General features: G+C 43.9%; 1 protein-coding gene across 2 annotated transcripts; it reads left to right on the forward strand.

Moving 5' to 3' along the window:
* Positions 1–6,982: 6,982 nt before the first annotated feature.
* On the forward strand, positions 6,983–15,655 carry LOC118287876 (cerebellar degeneration-related protein 2-like). Of its 2 annotated transcripts, XM_035613496.2 has the most exons (7): positions 6,983–7,251; positions 7,988–8,100; positions 10,737–10,885; positions 11,005–11,172; positions 12,819–13,038; positions 13,218–13,757; positions 13,936–15,655. In XM_035613496.2, the coding sequence occupies exons 1-7, from the start codon at positions 7,170–7,172 to the stop codon at positions 14,011–14,013; spliced, it is 1,350 nt and encodes a 449-aa protein (XP_035469389.1). In that variant the 5' UTR covers positions 6,983–7,169; the 3' UTR covers positions 14,014–15,655. The 2 variants fall into 2 exon arrangements, with proteins under 2 accessions (XP_035469389.1, XP_035469388.1); XM_035613495.2 differs by having other exon boundaries at positions 6,984–7,251; positions 13,218–15,655.
* Positions 15,656–15,807: the final 152 nt, after the last annotated feature.

Below are 15,807 nucleotides of genomic sequence, written 5' to 3' on the forward strand. Positions count from 1 at the left end.
CACACACACACACACAGAGAGAGAGAGAGAGACTGAGTGAAATAGTGTTGAGCTCTGCAAAAAACCTGATGCCACAAGAACCTCTCTCTCTCACACACACACACACACACACACACACAAGGGCACTTCACCTCTTTACATTTGCTCTACAGGCTACAGGAACATGTGAACGACAGACGACTGAACGGATGGAAATTGAAGCGTTTTACTCTCCGTGCTGCATGTACGTGAATCTGTGTGTGATGGAGTCTTTGTTACTGTAAAGTCTTGTTGCTGTTGCCCCCGGTTCAGTCAGCCGCCAGGTGGGAGCAGCTGGGGGCCATGGTGTCACAGCACAACAGTGTGGGGGGCCCCCCAGGTCCCTACTGCCTGGCCCCCCCCCCCCCCCCCCCCCCCCCCCAAAGTCCCTTGGCACACTCCTGTTCTGTACATTTGCCCCAGTGACACTCAAATGTGAAATGGACATTGGATCGTGTGTGTGTTTGATGCAGAGAGTCTGATTCACAAAATGCAGCGTCTTGAACAAAACGAGCGACGAGAGGCTCTGCTTGCATATTCAGAGATTAAAACTTTAAAACTTTGTTTTGCTTATTGCCGCTGCGGCTCCGGGACAGGAACTGACCGTGAAATAAAATGGGGACAGTAAACAATATGGCTGAAGGCGACAGAGATTCTTCCAAATAAAAATGTGTGTGTGTGTGTGTGTGTGTGTGTGTGTGTGTGTGTGACCCTTCCAACTGTTGTGTTCCAGAAGCTGATCCAGGAGTCAGCTGCCAGGACGCGTTGTCTTCACTCAGCAGTTGGACTGTGTACGTCTGGAGAGAAGTGGTCAGATCAGCTCTTTGTATTTCGTCCATTTTTAGCAGATCCCCAGAAATGCAATCACACTAAGGTGCAGTATAAATGAACTAGATTATAGCTGCGACCAGCAAGTATTTTTGTTATTGATTGAAAAAAACCCACACAAGACTGACCAATACATCTTAGTGTCGGTATTTCTAGTCTGTTCCATTTGGTCTAAAATCGTATTGATCTTCTTGTAGGATTTCTAATCAATCACATATCCGATTCTACAATATCTCGTTCTATGTCTTTCTTGTTTCATGTTCTTTTTGCTGCTGCGGATGATGATGATGATGATGATGACTTGACCGTGAATCTCTCCAGTAAAACAGATTTTGTTTTTCCAGGCTCTTCAGCGTGTTCAGTTTGAAAATAGATGCAGCTTTAATCGTCAGTTCAGACAGAAATGTCCACTTTTCACACATAGTTCCGAAGTTCAGGCGACTACAAGCAGGTGTAGGACGTGAGGTGAACATGGGGTCAAACATCATCCTCAAATGTCTTATTTTGAGGAAGAAGCCTAGGACCCACAGACTGCAGCCTTCTTCTGCACCGGCTGGTTGTGAGGTCTGTCTACTTTTAGCCTATATACAGTATATATATATATATATATATATATATATATATATATATATATATGTATATTTCTCCTATTTTTCACACGTCCCAGACTTGTAGATCCGCCCCTGTGGGCACATAGTGTCCACTCACCATCCGTCACCTCTCCTGTCAGCTGTGTCATCACTGTGTTCAGCCACGTCTGCTCTCATCCACACACAACACAAAACATCTGAGCAGCAGACAGCTGTCAGTCCGTCAGTCCATCAGTCAGTCAGTCCGTCCGTCCGTCCGTCAGTCTGTCTGTCTGTCTGTCTGTCTGTCTGTCTGTCTGTCTGTCTGTCTGTCTGTCTGTCTGTCTGTCTGTCTGTCTGTCTGTCTGTCTGTCTGTCTGTCTGTCTGTCTGTCTGTCTGTCTGTCTGTCTGTCAGTCAGTCAGTCAGTCAGTCAGTCAGTCAGTCAGTCAGTCAGTCAGTCAGTCAGTCAGTCAGTCAGTCAGTCAGTCAGTCAGTCAGTCAGTCCGTCCGTCCGTCCGTCCGTCCGTCCGTCCGTCCGTCCGTCCGTCCGTCAGTCAGTCAGTCAGTCAGTCCGTCCGTCCGTCAGTCAGTCAGTCTGTCTGTCTCAGTCCGTCTGTCTGTCTCAGTCCGTCCCTCACAACCTGTAGACGCAGAAGCCTTCCGTCCTCTCACACTGATTTTCCTCTCGCATCCTGTTTTACGAGCAGCGACAAACCATCTTTCATGCTCGGTACATCTGCTTCTGTTTGATAAAGAACTATGGGCATGGTTCTTCTGTCGCCGAGCTCCTGCGCTGCCCCCGAGCTGTTCGAGGGAGATCAAGCTGAATACGTACTTCACACAGTTTTGGTTTACCCACGAGCCCCAGGGTGGGAGATTACTTGTGAAATTATACTTTTCTTTCTTCTTCTTCTTTTTTTAATTTTATTTAAATCTCCATAGTTTATACAGCTTGTGACACCTTTGAAGTTGCCGTTCAGTGATAACAGTTTGCTATCTTTAACCCAAATCCAATTTGTGTCATCATCATCATCATCATCAGCATAATTATCATAATCCTCATCCTCTTTCTCTTCTTCTTGCAATTTATATGTCTCTTTTTCATGATTTCTCTCATTCCTCATTCTACATTCCTTGCATCCAGTGTGTGTGTATGGACACACACACACAAACACACACACGCACACACACACACACACACACGCGCACACACACACACACACACACAGAATACAGCATGTGCGCCTGCTTCCTCCTGCCACAAACCCCGGCCCATATGTGATATTGGATGAGAGCTGGCATCACGTCGATTTTTGCAAACGCCCGGTTGCCATGGCAACGCAGCAGCAGCACCACCTCGCCGTTGAACAAGTACAATCTCCCATCTCCCATCCTTCACTGTTTGTGTGTACGTGTCCAGAACAAAAGGCAACGCACAAACAGTGAATGAGTGGGAAAAAAAAAAAAAACGCGGAAGAGGAAATAAAAAGAGTCAGATTCAAATTAAAATCACTGCGGGCTCGCCGCCGCTCTCTGCCTGTCATGGTGGATTTCTGGGGGGGGGCTTTGAAGATTAACTTAAAACACACACATACACACATAAGAGTCTGAGTGTTTTTTTGCCATATGCATTGTGTGTGTGTGTGTGTGTGTGTGTGTGTGTGTGTGTGTGTGTGTGTGTGTTTTTGTGTTGAATTTATACCCAGAAGTTCTTCCTCAAATCCCATTACACCCCCCTCCCCATGTATTGAGAGACATCCAGTCCTGCAGCGGAGACAGTTGGTATGGAAACGGATCAGTAAAGCTTCAAATCTCCTCTTTTAACGACTCATTACCGGGATGCTGCCGCCCCATTAATGTCACTGCCTCCCCGCTATATGGCAGCAAGAAAACACCATCACTAACCCCAGACTGCTGCAGGGAGGATGAGGAGCGCAGCGATAATCATCCTGTTCGCTTGCAATATTTCAATTTCCCCCCTCCGTTTATCTCAGTTGCTTTCATTTGCAAACCCATCATTGTGCCACTTGAAGATGCCACAGAGAAAACATGATTGGAAACCTCGGAATGATTTGCAGTACACCTCTAATCATTCTCTGACAGGGAGATGAAATAAGAGGAGCGGGTGGGGGGTTACAGGAGTCCACGGGGTCCCATTCTGTCGTTCTGGCATTTCACACGCAGTGAAATCGCAAAATGAAAAAAGCGATGCAGCCTCCATAAAATAAAAAATGCCACGGGTCTAAATGTAGATAGGAAACAAGAGTGTTGATTCTGCAGAAGAAGAAGAAAGAAGAAAAAAGATCACAGCTCATTTTATCACTCTGAGAAGCCGCATCCCCACAGAGGGGCTCTCGCCTCCTGCTCCGCCTCTCCTGTCATCCTCGCTGACAAGCGACAAAACAGAGATCCATGCAGGAATCAGGGTGAAGAAATGGATGGAGGAAAGAGGGAGGCAGAGCACACACGGCATGAAAGAGCTGGAGCTCAGAGGGCCTTAAAGGGAACGCTTGTGATGTTACAGCATCTAATCCTCGGCCTGGATGAATGATGTGGCCCCCGGAGGTCAAGTGACTGAGTTCCGTCCCCCACAGCAAAGCGGCTGACTCAGCTTCCTGCTTTTAAGTGACTCAATTTTAGTCATACACCAAAGTATTGGAGATGAAAAGAGGATGGATGTCCAGATTTTACTGCTGAGAAATCTCAAGGTCCTGCTGAGCAACCGCTGAGTTATTGCCATTGATCACACACAATATTATGAATTACATCTGAATTGAAGAACACGACCTCACAGAACCGTGGGTTTGACCTGATTTAGGATGAAGACAAAATGCTCACAGAGACTATTCAAACATGCCAATGTGTAGTTCACATGCGAACGTTTGCCATGATTTCTGCAGTGAACGTCATCATGAAAAAAAGAATTTGACAAAAGGGGAAAAGTGGATTATGGTTCAACATCAAAGGGGACAACTTTAGAAGGATTCATTCTGAGGGGACTTGATCTTCTGTCCCAAATTTCAAAGTCAGAATGTAAAATAATCCTCTGGACAGTGGTGGAACAACATGCGACACTGACATCCGCAGATATAATCACACGGAGACGTTTGTCATCATTCATAGAAAGACGATGAGCTGGTACCCTGAATCTGGCAATTGAGGATTTTTTATTTTGTTTCACCACAAAACTGTATTATGACAAAATAAAACCTGAGAACAGCTGATTTGTTTTGGTTGTCTTCTATATTCAAATAGCTTTTTAATCCAGGAGGTATAGGGTGAGATTATGGTTAGGGTTAGGGGTCAGGGGTCAGGGGTCAGGGTTAGGGATAGAGAGTATAGAGACAAAGAGAATCCTTCACCACTTGATCATTAGAAATTTCTGAATCATGAATTGGATCTTTTGTCTTTCAAATGTATACGCACACGTGCACCTGTACCCGTCCACAAACAGTCATTTTTTAGCCTTCTGAATTTGTTTAACTGTACATTATTAACTGGCCTCATAGCATAAATGAGGTGAACATAATGTGAATCAAATCATTGCAAATTCTGTAAATGGTGATGCGATTAAAAGACAGATTTACAGATAACCAAGGATGAAACAGAGGTGTATGTTTGGCATGATTTTAAAAAACAAAGGAAAGCGATGGACAAAGAAAGAGAAGGTGAAGAGGCCGAGGATGTGCCCGTCGTCTTCCTCAGGGTCCAGAGTAGCAAATCTTTTGTCGTCGGCTGGCAGAGGATGTTTCTCCTTCATGGAGGATGTTTTTCATCCGTCTGCGTCTGATAGTGAAACTGAAATCTGACTGTGCAGCAGACCAGACGCCTTAGTCTGTGTGTAGTGTGGATCAAAAACCCTGGTGCTGTGTTGATCTATTTGATCAAATTAATTCCTTCCAATGGATTCGTATAAATTATTCACTGTCAATCTGTGTGTGTGTGTGTGTGTGTGTGTGTGTGTGTGTGTGTGTGTGTGTGTGTGTGTGTTGCTGAACAGGATGTCTCCTTTGTCTGATTTACATGATGACTTCTTCTGTGATGGGTGCATTGTGCTGAGCAAGGAGATCTAAGCAAAATGTGACGTTACACTGCCACCAACTGGTTGTAAGTGATGCCTGCAATACACACACACACACACTAGCTCTGAATTTTATTATTATTCTATTTAACAATCCTACACGTGACTGTCAAGGAAAACAACGAAGGGGAATTATTTGTTTGTCACAAAACAAAAATTCCTGGATATGGATTGACAGACATCGAAGGCAGCCTGTCTCCATCTTCCAGGTGAATTAAATGCAGTATAAAAAGTTCAATATTCACAGGAAATGTATGGATGGAAATATAAAATATGAAGTACAGCAGTTTCCGTTGAAGTTGTGTTTTGTCGCTGCAGCGCCCCCGTGTGGTCTCCGAGACTCTGCGGGCTGCGGTTTCTCGAGGGAGGGGCAGGTGGAGGTGAAGTTGACAGAGAGAGACAGGTCTATACCGGAAACTGCTCAGTGGATTCTTCAAAATAAGAGTAACAAAATGCACCTTTGTCGTTGTACTAAATAACCCAACATACAGTGGATTATTTGTTAATACAAGATTCAAACTTCTTCCCAATTGAATTATGATGCAGATGTACAATGTGAATTATAAAAGAAAAGGTGAAGAAAATGTATCAGACGACTAATTAATAATTATTTGTGTTAGACCAACACAAGGTTGACAGTTATGGATTTCTTGTTTTTGTCATATTTTAACATTACATCCTTCATATAGAAATAAATCCTGTTCAATGATGTCAAGTTGAGAAACATATATTTTTCTTATTTCCAGTTTAATTTGTGTTGCTGGTGTGGCTGCACGAATAAGAACATTCATTCTATGCAATATGAACGAGCACAAACTGACTTTTATATTTTTCCGTACACTAATTTGTTATTCAGTATATGAGGAGAATAATAGTTTTAGTCCAAATCTAGTTTTAGATCAGGAGATGAGCAAATATTCACATTCAAGAGAGGAGTTTCGACATTTTCACTTGAGAAATCGAACAATAATGAATCACTTACACAATATTTGTGTTTCTCTTCATCTCTTCGTGGACATTTTTTTTGTCCTTTCCTGTACAACTTGCGTCTCTCCAGTTGTTTTACGTGTCACTTCGTAGTCATTGTGAATCTTATTATGGACATTTTGTGTCTCTTTGTAGTTGTTTAATATGACATAATAGTTGCGCTGTGTCTCTTGTGGACGCTCTGTGTTTTTTAGTCGTCATTTTGTGTCTCTTTCTGGTTTTTGTGTGTCTTGGCAGTGGTTTCATGTCGCTCTACAGCAGTGTTGTGTCTCTCGTGGACGCTCTGTATCTCTTTGTGATTGGTTTGCATCTGTGGTTGCTGTGTTGCTCTTTGTGTCTCTTAATATACATCAAAACATAAATAAATGGGATCATTTACCTTCTTTACTTATTCATCCGCAGCTCCAGCTCCCTTGTGCTCGTGTTCAATGGGCCATGCCATGGCAACCAAACCGATGGCTGCTTTTATTTTGAAATTAAACGCCGGAAACGGTCCCTCGTGGCAGCGGAGGTTCCATCAGCGCTGATCGCGTCGGTCTGTCCCGGCGATGAGCGCACACCGGTGCCGGCTGCGGGTGCGTGCGGGCGGGAAGGACGTGGACTGAGGGGCCGGTTGACAAACGGTGTCATGTTCACGGGCCCAGCTTTTGAAAAAGTGTGTGCGAGCGGGTTCCGGCGGTGAAGATGCTGACGGACTCGACCGTGGAGGAGGAATTCGAGATCAAGGAGGAGGAACCGTGGTACGACAAGCAGGACCTTGAACATGGTACAGTCTCCTCTCAGTCTTTGTCTATGACCCTTGAGAGATTAAAACAAACAAAAAAACTGCATGGATATATATAATTTGAGTGTCGAAAGACACATTTCATCCCGACACATCGCGTTTCAAACACCTGCAGGTGCACCGAGGGCCATATTTGTATGGAACTATAATATTCATCATTGGCAGTCGGGGCTGTTTGATTGGTTCACGCGCTGCTCCAGTGGAAGTGAAGCTCCTTGACAGGCTGCCGGGGGGGGGGGGGGGGAGGCAGAAGTCAGCATCACTCTCACATATGCGGCAAAGTGGAAGAAAAAATTAAACAAAAACGTCTGTCTGACATGAAGATTTCACTCCATCCGTCCCTTCTGTCTTTATTGCCTTGTTTGTCTGTGAAATATTCTCCTCTAATGTGTCATCATTTTTTTTTTTTTTTTTTTACTATTTTGTTAAACAGGCCTGTTAGATGTGGATGCAATAATTCATAGGTGCATACTGTAAGAAAAAAACCCTGCAGTTCCTAGACCTTTAATACCAATTTGGACAAATGTCTGTCTGGTTTGTAAAGGTGGATAAAACCCTGTGGCACAAATTTAGAACGCAAAAAAAAGAAAAGAAAAGAAAGGTGCAGGTTAGTGGATTCCTGCCAGCAACCATCCAACCAAAGCTGCTGGTATCCCCACGCCTGTGCACTGTGCGACCTGTGGGCGCTGAAAGCTCCTTGTCCCCGTCTCCCCTGCAGACCTGCAGCTGGCGGCCGAGCTCGGGAAGACGCTGCTGGAGAGGAACAGGGAGCTGGAGCAGGGCCTGCAGCAGATGTACTGCAACAACCAGGAGCAGCTGCAGGAGATCGAGGTACAGTGAGACCCCGTGTCTGATGTCTGTCGCCCTGAGTGACTCTTTGTGTCCTCGTCCGAAATCCAGTGTCGCCCCGAGCAGAGCCGCGGTTGGGCCGGATTGGACAGTTGGTTTTTTTTAGTAATAAATTGTACCATCAGTCAAAACACAACATGCTGCTTGTACGGGGGCATCATATCCACTGAGGAGGAGGTGAAGACCGGTTCTCATCAGGTCTTCACCTGGGATTGAAAATTTGAAAGAAAACGTAGTATTTTTAATGACCCTACCTCTATATACGAGATGTATAAATACAATGACATTCCTTCAACATGTGAAAAGAAACAACATGCAAGGCATGTTTCGCTTTACAAGCAGTAGAGGAGGATTCACAGATTTCTTATTTTTTGCATTTCGGGGCAACATGCAACTAGTCCGTGTGTAAAAAAAGATAATTTAGCTGTTTTTATTTCCAGATTATCCAAATAAGATGCTGAACAACTGGTCACCAATCAAACATAACGTGGTGAAAGACGAGATAGAAATGACGATAATGTTGTTTACTGAGTTTAAAAGTTGATTGTCAAACTTTGTCGTCATATGAATTAGTAACCATCAGTTCTTCATGGAGTCAGTTATAGGTGGTTATTGTTATCGTTATAATGCAGCTTCATGATTATGGAAAGCATGTGAAACAGTTAAGTTTAATTATAATTTACTGTTTTCTAGATGATAAAGATTTATATCGATTACAAAAAATATTTTTATAAACTTTATCCTATTGTGCTACTTGTCGTCTCTCTGCTATGTTTTCATGTAGGAATGTGCCGGATCTTCACGACCTTAACTCCTGGTCTTTTATCTCAAACTAAAATACCAAAAACTCAATATTGACTCATGCTTTTAACAGATTACCAGGATTATTTTCTTTTTAAAGGCCTTGGTTTTAATTTCCTTGAGTGGGGTCGGTCTGAAGCCTCAGCCACAGTAAACCTCTCTCTATACATGTCACTGCTGACACACACTCACACACACACACACACACACGCACACACACACACACACGATTAATCTCTTTAAGACCTGGACACTTGTGACGTCCCGGGTCTCATTCGAGCTCACGACCTGTGTCGCAATCAATCACCGGCTTCCCTTTACGTCTACTGTCGCTCTCTGCCGGGAAACGCAGCGGACACGCAGGGAAAATAAAAAAAACAGAACTGTAAAAACGTTGACGTACTGTACATACACTGTTACTCATTGACTTCTGGCTGTTTGTCTATGTCCAGATTGTTTGTGCAGTTTGATATGTTGAGCTGTGTGTGTGTGTGTGTGTGTGTGTGTGTGTGTGTGTGTGTGTGTGTGTGTGTGTGTGTGTGTGTGTGTGTGTGTGTGTGTGTGTGTGTGTGTGTGTGTGTTCTTTGTCAGCGTGAAGTTGACGTTCAGTGTGCATGTGTGTGTGTTTTTTTCGGTCTGTTGGTTTCACCGGGCAGGTTGTTAGTGACGTAAAGGTTCAAGGTGTTCTTGCTGCAGCAGCTGATAAGATAACCGGTCTGTCGATAGAGGAACGTCTCCTTGGAGGAGCCGCCGACGGGGCTTTTAGAGAAATTTAGGTGTAGCTGGGAAATAAAAGTGTTTTCTTGCACTTTTAATGCCAAAGGAAAAATGTATAATTAGCACCTAAAACACACAATTAATAACAATAACAATAATGATAATATGGGTTCGTTTCTTTTATGAGCACCATTTTGATTATTGGAACCCTCCGACTCTGCAGAAATTTTAATATACCTAGCAAGAGATATCTTTATGATCATTGTACAAGTGCAATGAAATTTTGTGTAGAGCAAGACTGTAGATGACTCAATACGTAACAAACGTGAATTAATAAAGGATCAAAGTGTAAAATGGAAGCTTTGGAAATATATGGAATTAACAGTAAAACCTTATAGAATAAGAAAACACAGTCAAATAGCATAAAAAATGTATATAAATATGTTTATACAGGGAAACAAAATAGAATAAAGTTTAAAAAAAAATTGATTGTTGATAATTTTTAACTTGATTTAATGGATCACACATTCCCCATGAAAAGTTTCTTTGAGCTTTGTTAAAAAAATATATATTATTATTATTTTTATTTATTAATTCACATTTTGTAGTAAAACTATTATAGATGAATCAGAGGACGGAGGTGTAAGAACTGAAATGCTTTTGTTGTGATGATGATGATGATGATGATGATGATGATGATGAAGATGATGGACATCATCCAAGACTCCATCACACAACTTTTAGAAGCAAACTTGAGACGTTAAAAATCTTTCAAACTCTTTTTTCTCTATAAGCTTTTGGCACGTTTCATCTCACCCACAGTATAAATTGTCATTAATCATATTCATCTCTGTTCATCTTGTTTCCTCTAAAGAACTATTTCTGCTTTTTCTCCTATTTGTCTGAATTTTTTCAACCTTTCTGGATGATAAAGTCGCATTATGTTTTTTCTCTATTGGGACGTATAATTTCAGTCTAACTAATTCTAATAATAACAATAACGATGGTGATAAGGGTAGACTTGATGTTTCATTCCTTCTCCCCCCCCCCCGGGTCCCGCTCGCTCTCCTCTCATCACTTGCACACCGTCTCTCCGCCAGTACCTGACGAAGCAGGTGGAGCTCCTCAGGCAGGTCAACGATCAACATGCCAAAGTGTACGAGCAGCTGGACGTGTCGGCCCGAGAGCTGGAGCAGAGCAACCACAAACTGGTTCTGGACAACAGGACGGCGCAGCAGAAGATCCAGGGGTAAGACGGCAGATGTGGTAATGGACACGTGTCCCTGGTCTGTGATGGAGGTGAAGTCTTTGAGACTGAAACATAAACCTCAATCGGGAACTTAACGGAGCTCTGTTTCGTCTGCGCAGGCTGACAGAAACCGTGGAGCAGCTGCAGACGCAGGTGGAGGAGCTGCAGCATCAGGTGGAGGAGCTGATGTTGAGTCCCCGGCCTCAGAAGGCGCCGCGCGGAGACGGGTGGTCGACCCGCAGCAGTCAGAGTGTGTCCTGCCTGAAAGAGCTGCAAAACACTCTCCAGTGAGGACACACACACACACACACACACACACACACTCTCTCACCCTGTATTTATAGAAGTCGAATAATATGGTAGCAGACAGAGGTTTACCATTTTTAGATGATTCAGAAACTGAATATTGTGGAATTTTGGGCAGCCGTTCGGATAAAAAAGTATCACTTTGGATTTCTTTGGACATCATAAATGATAGATGATAACAAAGTGAAGAGATTATTGGGGGTTGGCAGGAAAATAATTTATTTCACAATTTGTTTCATTTATCAGACAAATTTAAATAATTTTCAAATGAAAATATCTTTGGCTTAGGGTTAGGTTTATTAAACATTTGATCGATCATTCACAAAAAATACTCTCTCTGAATCCGAGAGGATTCCTCAAAAACTCTCTGAGAACTTCTGTTATAAAATGATTCCTTAACCTAGTCAAAACTCTAAACTGCGTCGTCACTGATCTTAAAGCTGTTTCGTAAGTGTCGAGAGGGGGAAGCGGTAAATCCTCCTCTTGGCTTTAGCTCCCCTCCATGTGCTAATCCTGCTCACTGGCCGTCGGCCACGTCTCTCTCACGGGAGTCAGAATGTTTCGGGGGGTTTTTTGGCGACGTGGCCACTTCCTCTCGGGGCCCTGGACCGAGATAAGAGTTCATTAGGCTCTGAGGAGTCTAATCCTGTTTGGAAACGCTCCATCAAAAACATTGACATCAAATCCAAATCACATCTGACTGATGATAAGCAGGACGGAGGGGAGAGTCGGAGCTGCGGTGCAGTGGATGAGGGGATGGAAGGAAGGAGGTCAAAGTCTGAGCTGGAGGAGCAAGAACATGTCCCAACATCGCAATATCGCAATATCCCAGTCTGCAATTGATTGGTCAGCTGATTTCTAATCACCTCGGTTCTACCGATACATTCTCGATTCCTTCGCTGAGTTTGCTTTTCTCTGCCGTATCTTTTAATTTTACATAACCTGTGCAGCGTTTTCCCCTTTTCTGCTCTTTAGCTGTGCATTAGTTTGGCTCATCTTAGTAAAAACAAATACGTATACTTGTACGTAACATACTTAGAAATATGTACACAATTAAACACAGATATCCACAGTAAATTCTTGGCTATTTATAGGTAAAGACGAAAAATAAAGTGCATTTTTATCCACAACACTATTTGCTAGATATTTGCCAGACATTTGCCAAATCCTAATATATACATTTTCTGTCAGTTTACCCGTCAGCATGCACAGTATGTGATCCTCTAAGACTGAAACTGGCTCATGACCTTTGGTCCACGTTATCTCTCTCGGTCTCTGATTTCCTGTCACCTTTCACTTTGTTCTGCCTTTTATAAAAATAAAAAAAGAAGCACACACGAAAGATAAAATGCTAAAGACAATGCTAAATAATCAGCCTGTGTGGTTAAATAAAAGATATTGGTTAAATGAAAGATGGATTTTACTCACTACTTCATGTTGACCTCGTCATGAGGTCAAGGAAAGACGTGAAGGCGATTTCATAAAGACGGAGGAAAAGGCAGAAATGTAAAATGTACGAGTCGAGCAAGGTTTCCTGTCCAAAACAGAACCACATAATAATGTTCAAGGTCGAAGAAGTATGATGGATGTCTGAAGAGGTTTTGTAACGGTCTGTGCCTCTGTGCAGGCACGACCATGATGCCGAGGAACCCTCGGACGACCCCGAGTCCTCCGACGTGTCGTGGCGAGAGGACGAGCAGGCGTCGCTGCGACAGTCCCTCCGCAGCCTCCAGACGCAGTTCGCCGGTGAGCGCGCTCGGCGGGAGGAGGCGTCGCGAGAGGCCGAGCTGCTCGCCGGCGAGAACGCGGCACTGGAGCAGCAGCTGGTCGGGATGGGGCGATGTCAGGTGTGTGTCTTTCAGCGTGACCTTTGGGACGGATACAGTCAGATTTAAAAGTAGTTCAGCATCATTAACATATGATGGAGAAAGTATTTGCGCCACTGCCCTAAATGGCATTTTCTGTCTTGGACTGAAGTTCAGTCTGTGTCTCTTCTCCAACTCACTTCCCTCTCTCTCTCCTCCAGGCCAGAGTGCTCGAGCTGGAGCGCGAGGCCGAAGAGCTTCGTCAGCTCTGGAAGTCCGAGTCCTCCAAGAGGTCCCGCAGGCCGGACGTCCTCCACAGCCTGCTGTCGGACTCGCTGTTCCTCCACCCGGAGGAGGAGGGCGAAGGGGACGCCGCCGCGGGCCGGAGCCCCTGGGTGCTGAAGCGCTGGGGCCACGAGAGGCCGATGAAGGCGCCGCAGACGCCCGCCTCCCCCGACCGGGTCTACGACCACGAGTGCTCCTGCGTGCGGCGGGCGGAGGTGGTGAAGTATCGCGGCATCTCGCTGCTCAACGAGGTCGACGCCCAGTACAGTGCCTTGCAGGTGAAGTACGACGATCTGCTGCGGCGCTGCCACCCGGGGCCGCAGGGGGCCGAGCAGGAGGACGGGCAGGAGGACGGGCAGAGCCACAAATCCGTCCAGACTCCGTCCCTCGCCGCCGCTTGTCCCGGCCTGACGGACGTGGAGGACTTTGAGGGCGACTTTCACCAGCCAGAGTACAAGGAACTCTTCAGGGAAATATTCTCCTGCATTCAGAAAACCAAAGAGGACCTGATCGAAAACAGGGGGAGACCCCCGGCTGGTGACGCGCTGCCTGCTTATCATTAGCCGCTTCCAGAAGAACGAAAGAAAAGAAGGCCCCTGCTGCAGGATGAGTTCATCGTCTTCCAGTTCCAGAGGGAAACTCTTTGTTAAGACTTTTCCAGCAGCACATGCAGCTAAGTCGACACTTCACTGTATTCGTTATTTGCCCAGAAATGCCCAGCGAAGGTGTTGAGACGTAAGAGTGATGCAGAGAAACCAGAAGACCCCCGGCCTCCACCAGCTCTCCAGTCTCAGACGTGGCTCCTTTTGCACAGAAACACCAGTGCCTCACGCCGCCGCCTCCACTGTGCGATCGCTCTACCTCACTTTGCACAGCACCTGTTTTTGAACAAGCGCCTGTGGTGTGGAAAAATCATTTCTGGGGAATAATCCTGTCTGTAAAACTGTGTTCCACACGTCCTGTAGGTTCCACTTGATTTCCCCTAGAAAGAAAAAAAACGACATGTTGTTACTGTAAATTCACGGAAAGTTTCCTGGAAAAGACGGAAGAGCCGACGACGCGATTTGGTTCGAATGACGGAGAAAAGTGGAGACTGGGTTCAGTTCGTTCGAAACCAGGTAAAATATTTCTGCTGTGAGGTAGAAAGTTGACAAAGCTGATCAGATGATGATGCAAAAATCTAAGTTTTGAATTCAATTTCTCTCTTCTCTGGAAGTAATGAATTGCTGTAGGGTCTGTGCAACTACCAGTTATTTTCATTAAAGATTATTAAAATAATAATTTAGGTCATAAATTGATCAGGGAAAAAAATATCCATCACATATTTCCAGAAATCAGCATGACACTTTTTTTTGTCTGACAAATACACAGATACCCAGAAATATTCAGTTTACAATGACGTAAAAGAAAAAGGAAAAGAACTTCACATTTGAGATGCTGGAGCCAGAAAATGTATATTACATTAGGGATACAATCACTTGTGAAAAATAACATGAAACATACATTTTCCAGCGATCAATAAATTGTTTCGGCTCTAAACTGATTTAAAGTAAATTCAACTTTCCCAGGAAACTTCTTTTAGAAAGTCACAGACATGTAAAATAAAAGTGCTCCATTTGTATTTACTCTGTTTTGTTTACTGACCCTCTGTTGGGCTAATGTGAACGTTTGTAACTTATTTTTCTTCTTTGCAACTATTAAAAAAAAAAAAAAAAAATAGGCGTATTGGTGATAGTTCCGCCTGCGCCTATAACAACGATCAATGCAAGGAGGATGAATACAGTATCTGATATATTGGTGAATGAAGTTGATTCTATCAGAAGTGAAAGCCGGCGATTCAAGGTGCTCGAATATTATTAGGATTTTTTGCAACTGTAACATGTACATCCCTGAAATTATACTTGATTACTGCGTGTTAGGTTTAGACGACTGTGAGTGAATGTTATGTTTATGACGTTTACAAAAACAATAATTCTCCATGTACTTGATGATGTAGCGGCCTCCTGGTATATTCGCCTCAGGAAGCCAGTGTATGATTAGAAGCTTCTTCTTTTTTTCTCCCAGCAGCACTTCTGTTGCAGTTTGCTGCCTGACGTTTTTCCCGTGTCCTCGTTCAAGCTTAAAGACCGTGCACATGTGTGTAGATGTAAAAAAAAAAAAAACAATTTTGAGATGCACTTTAGAATTGCACAGGCATTATTGCTGCTCTCCTGACACTTTATATTCCTCTCGTGTGTAGTTAATGCAAAACGTGACGTGCTACTGTTTCAAATCTAATCTGCAGAATGTATGTACGACGTGCTTTTACCTGTTTCATGATCGGACCTCACAGTTACTGTTGTCGCTCTGAGCCATAAAACATGAAACAAGCTGACATGGCAGATGTGCGTCTTCTTTATTTATTTATTGATTTCTTTTGCGGAGTCAGTCTAGTTTTTAATAACATTTAAAGCTTATTAACAGAATTGGTGTCGCGGTCAAACTTCACGCATCACTTTGAAAATGATCTAATCATCCTTTTACTTT

Source organism: Scophthalmus maximus, chromosome 16 (genome assembly GCF_022379125.1).
Source record: "Scophthalmus maximus strain ysfricsl-2021 chromosome 16, ASM2237912v1, whole genome shotgun sequence".
In the NCBI taxonomy this organism is placed as follows: Eukaryota; Metazoa; Chordata; class Actinopteri; order Pleuronectiformes; family Scophthalmidae; genus Scophthalmus; species Scophthalmus maximus.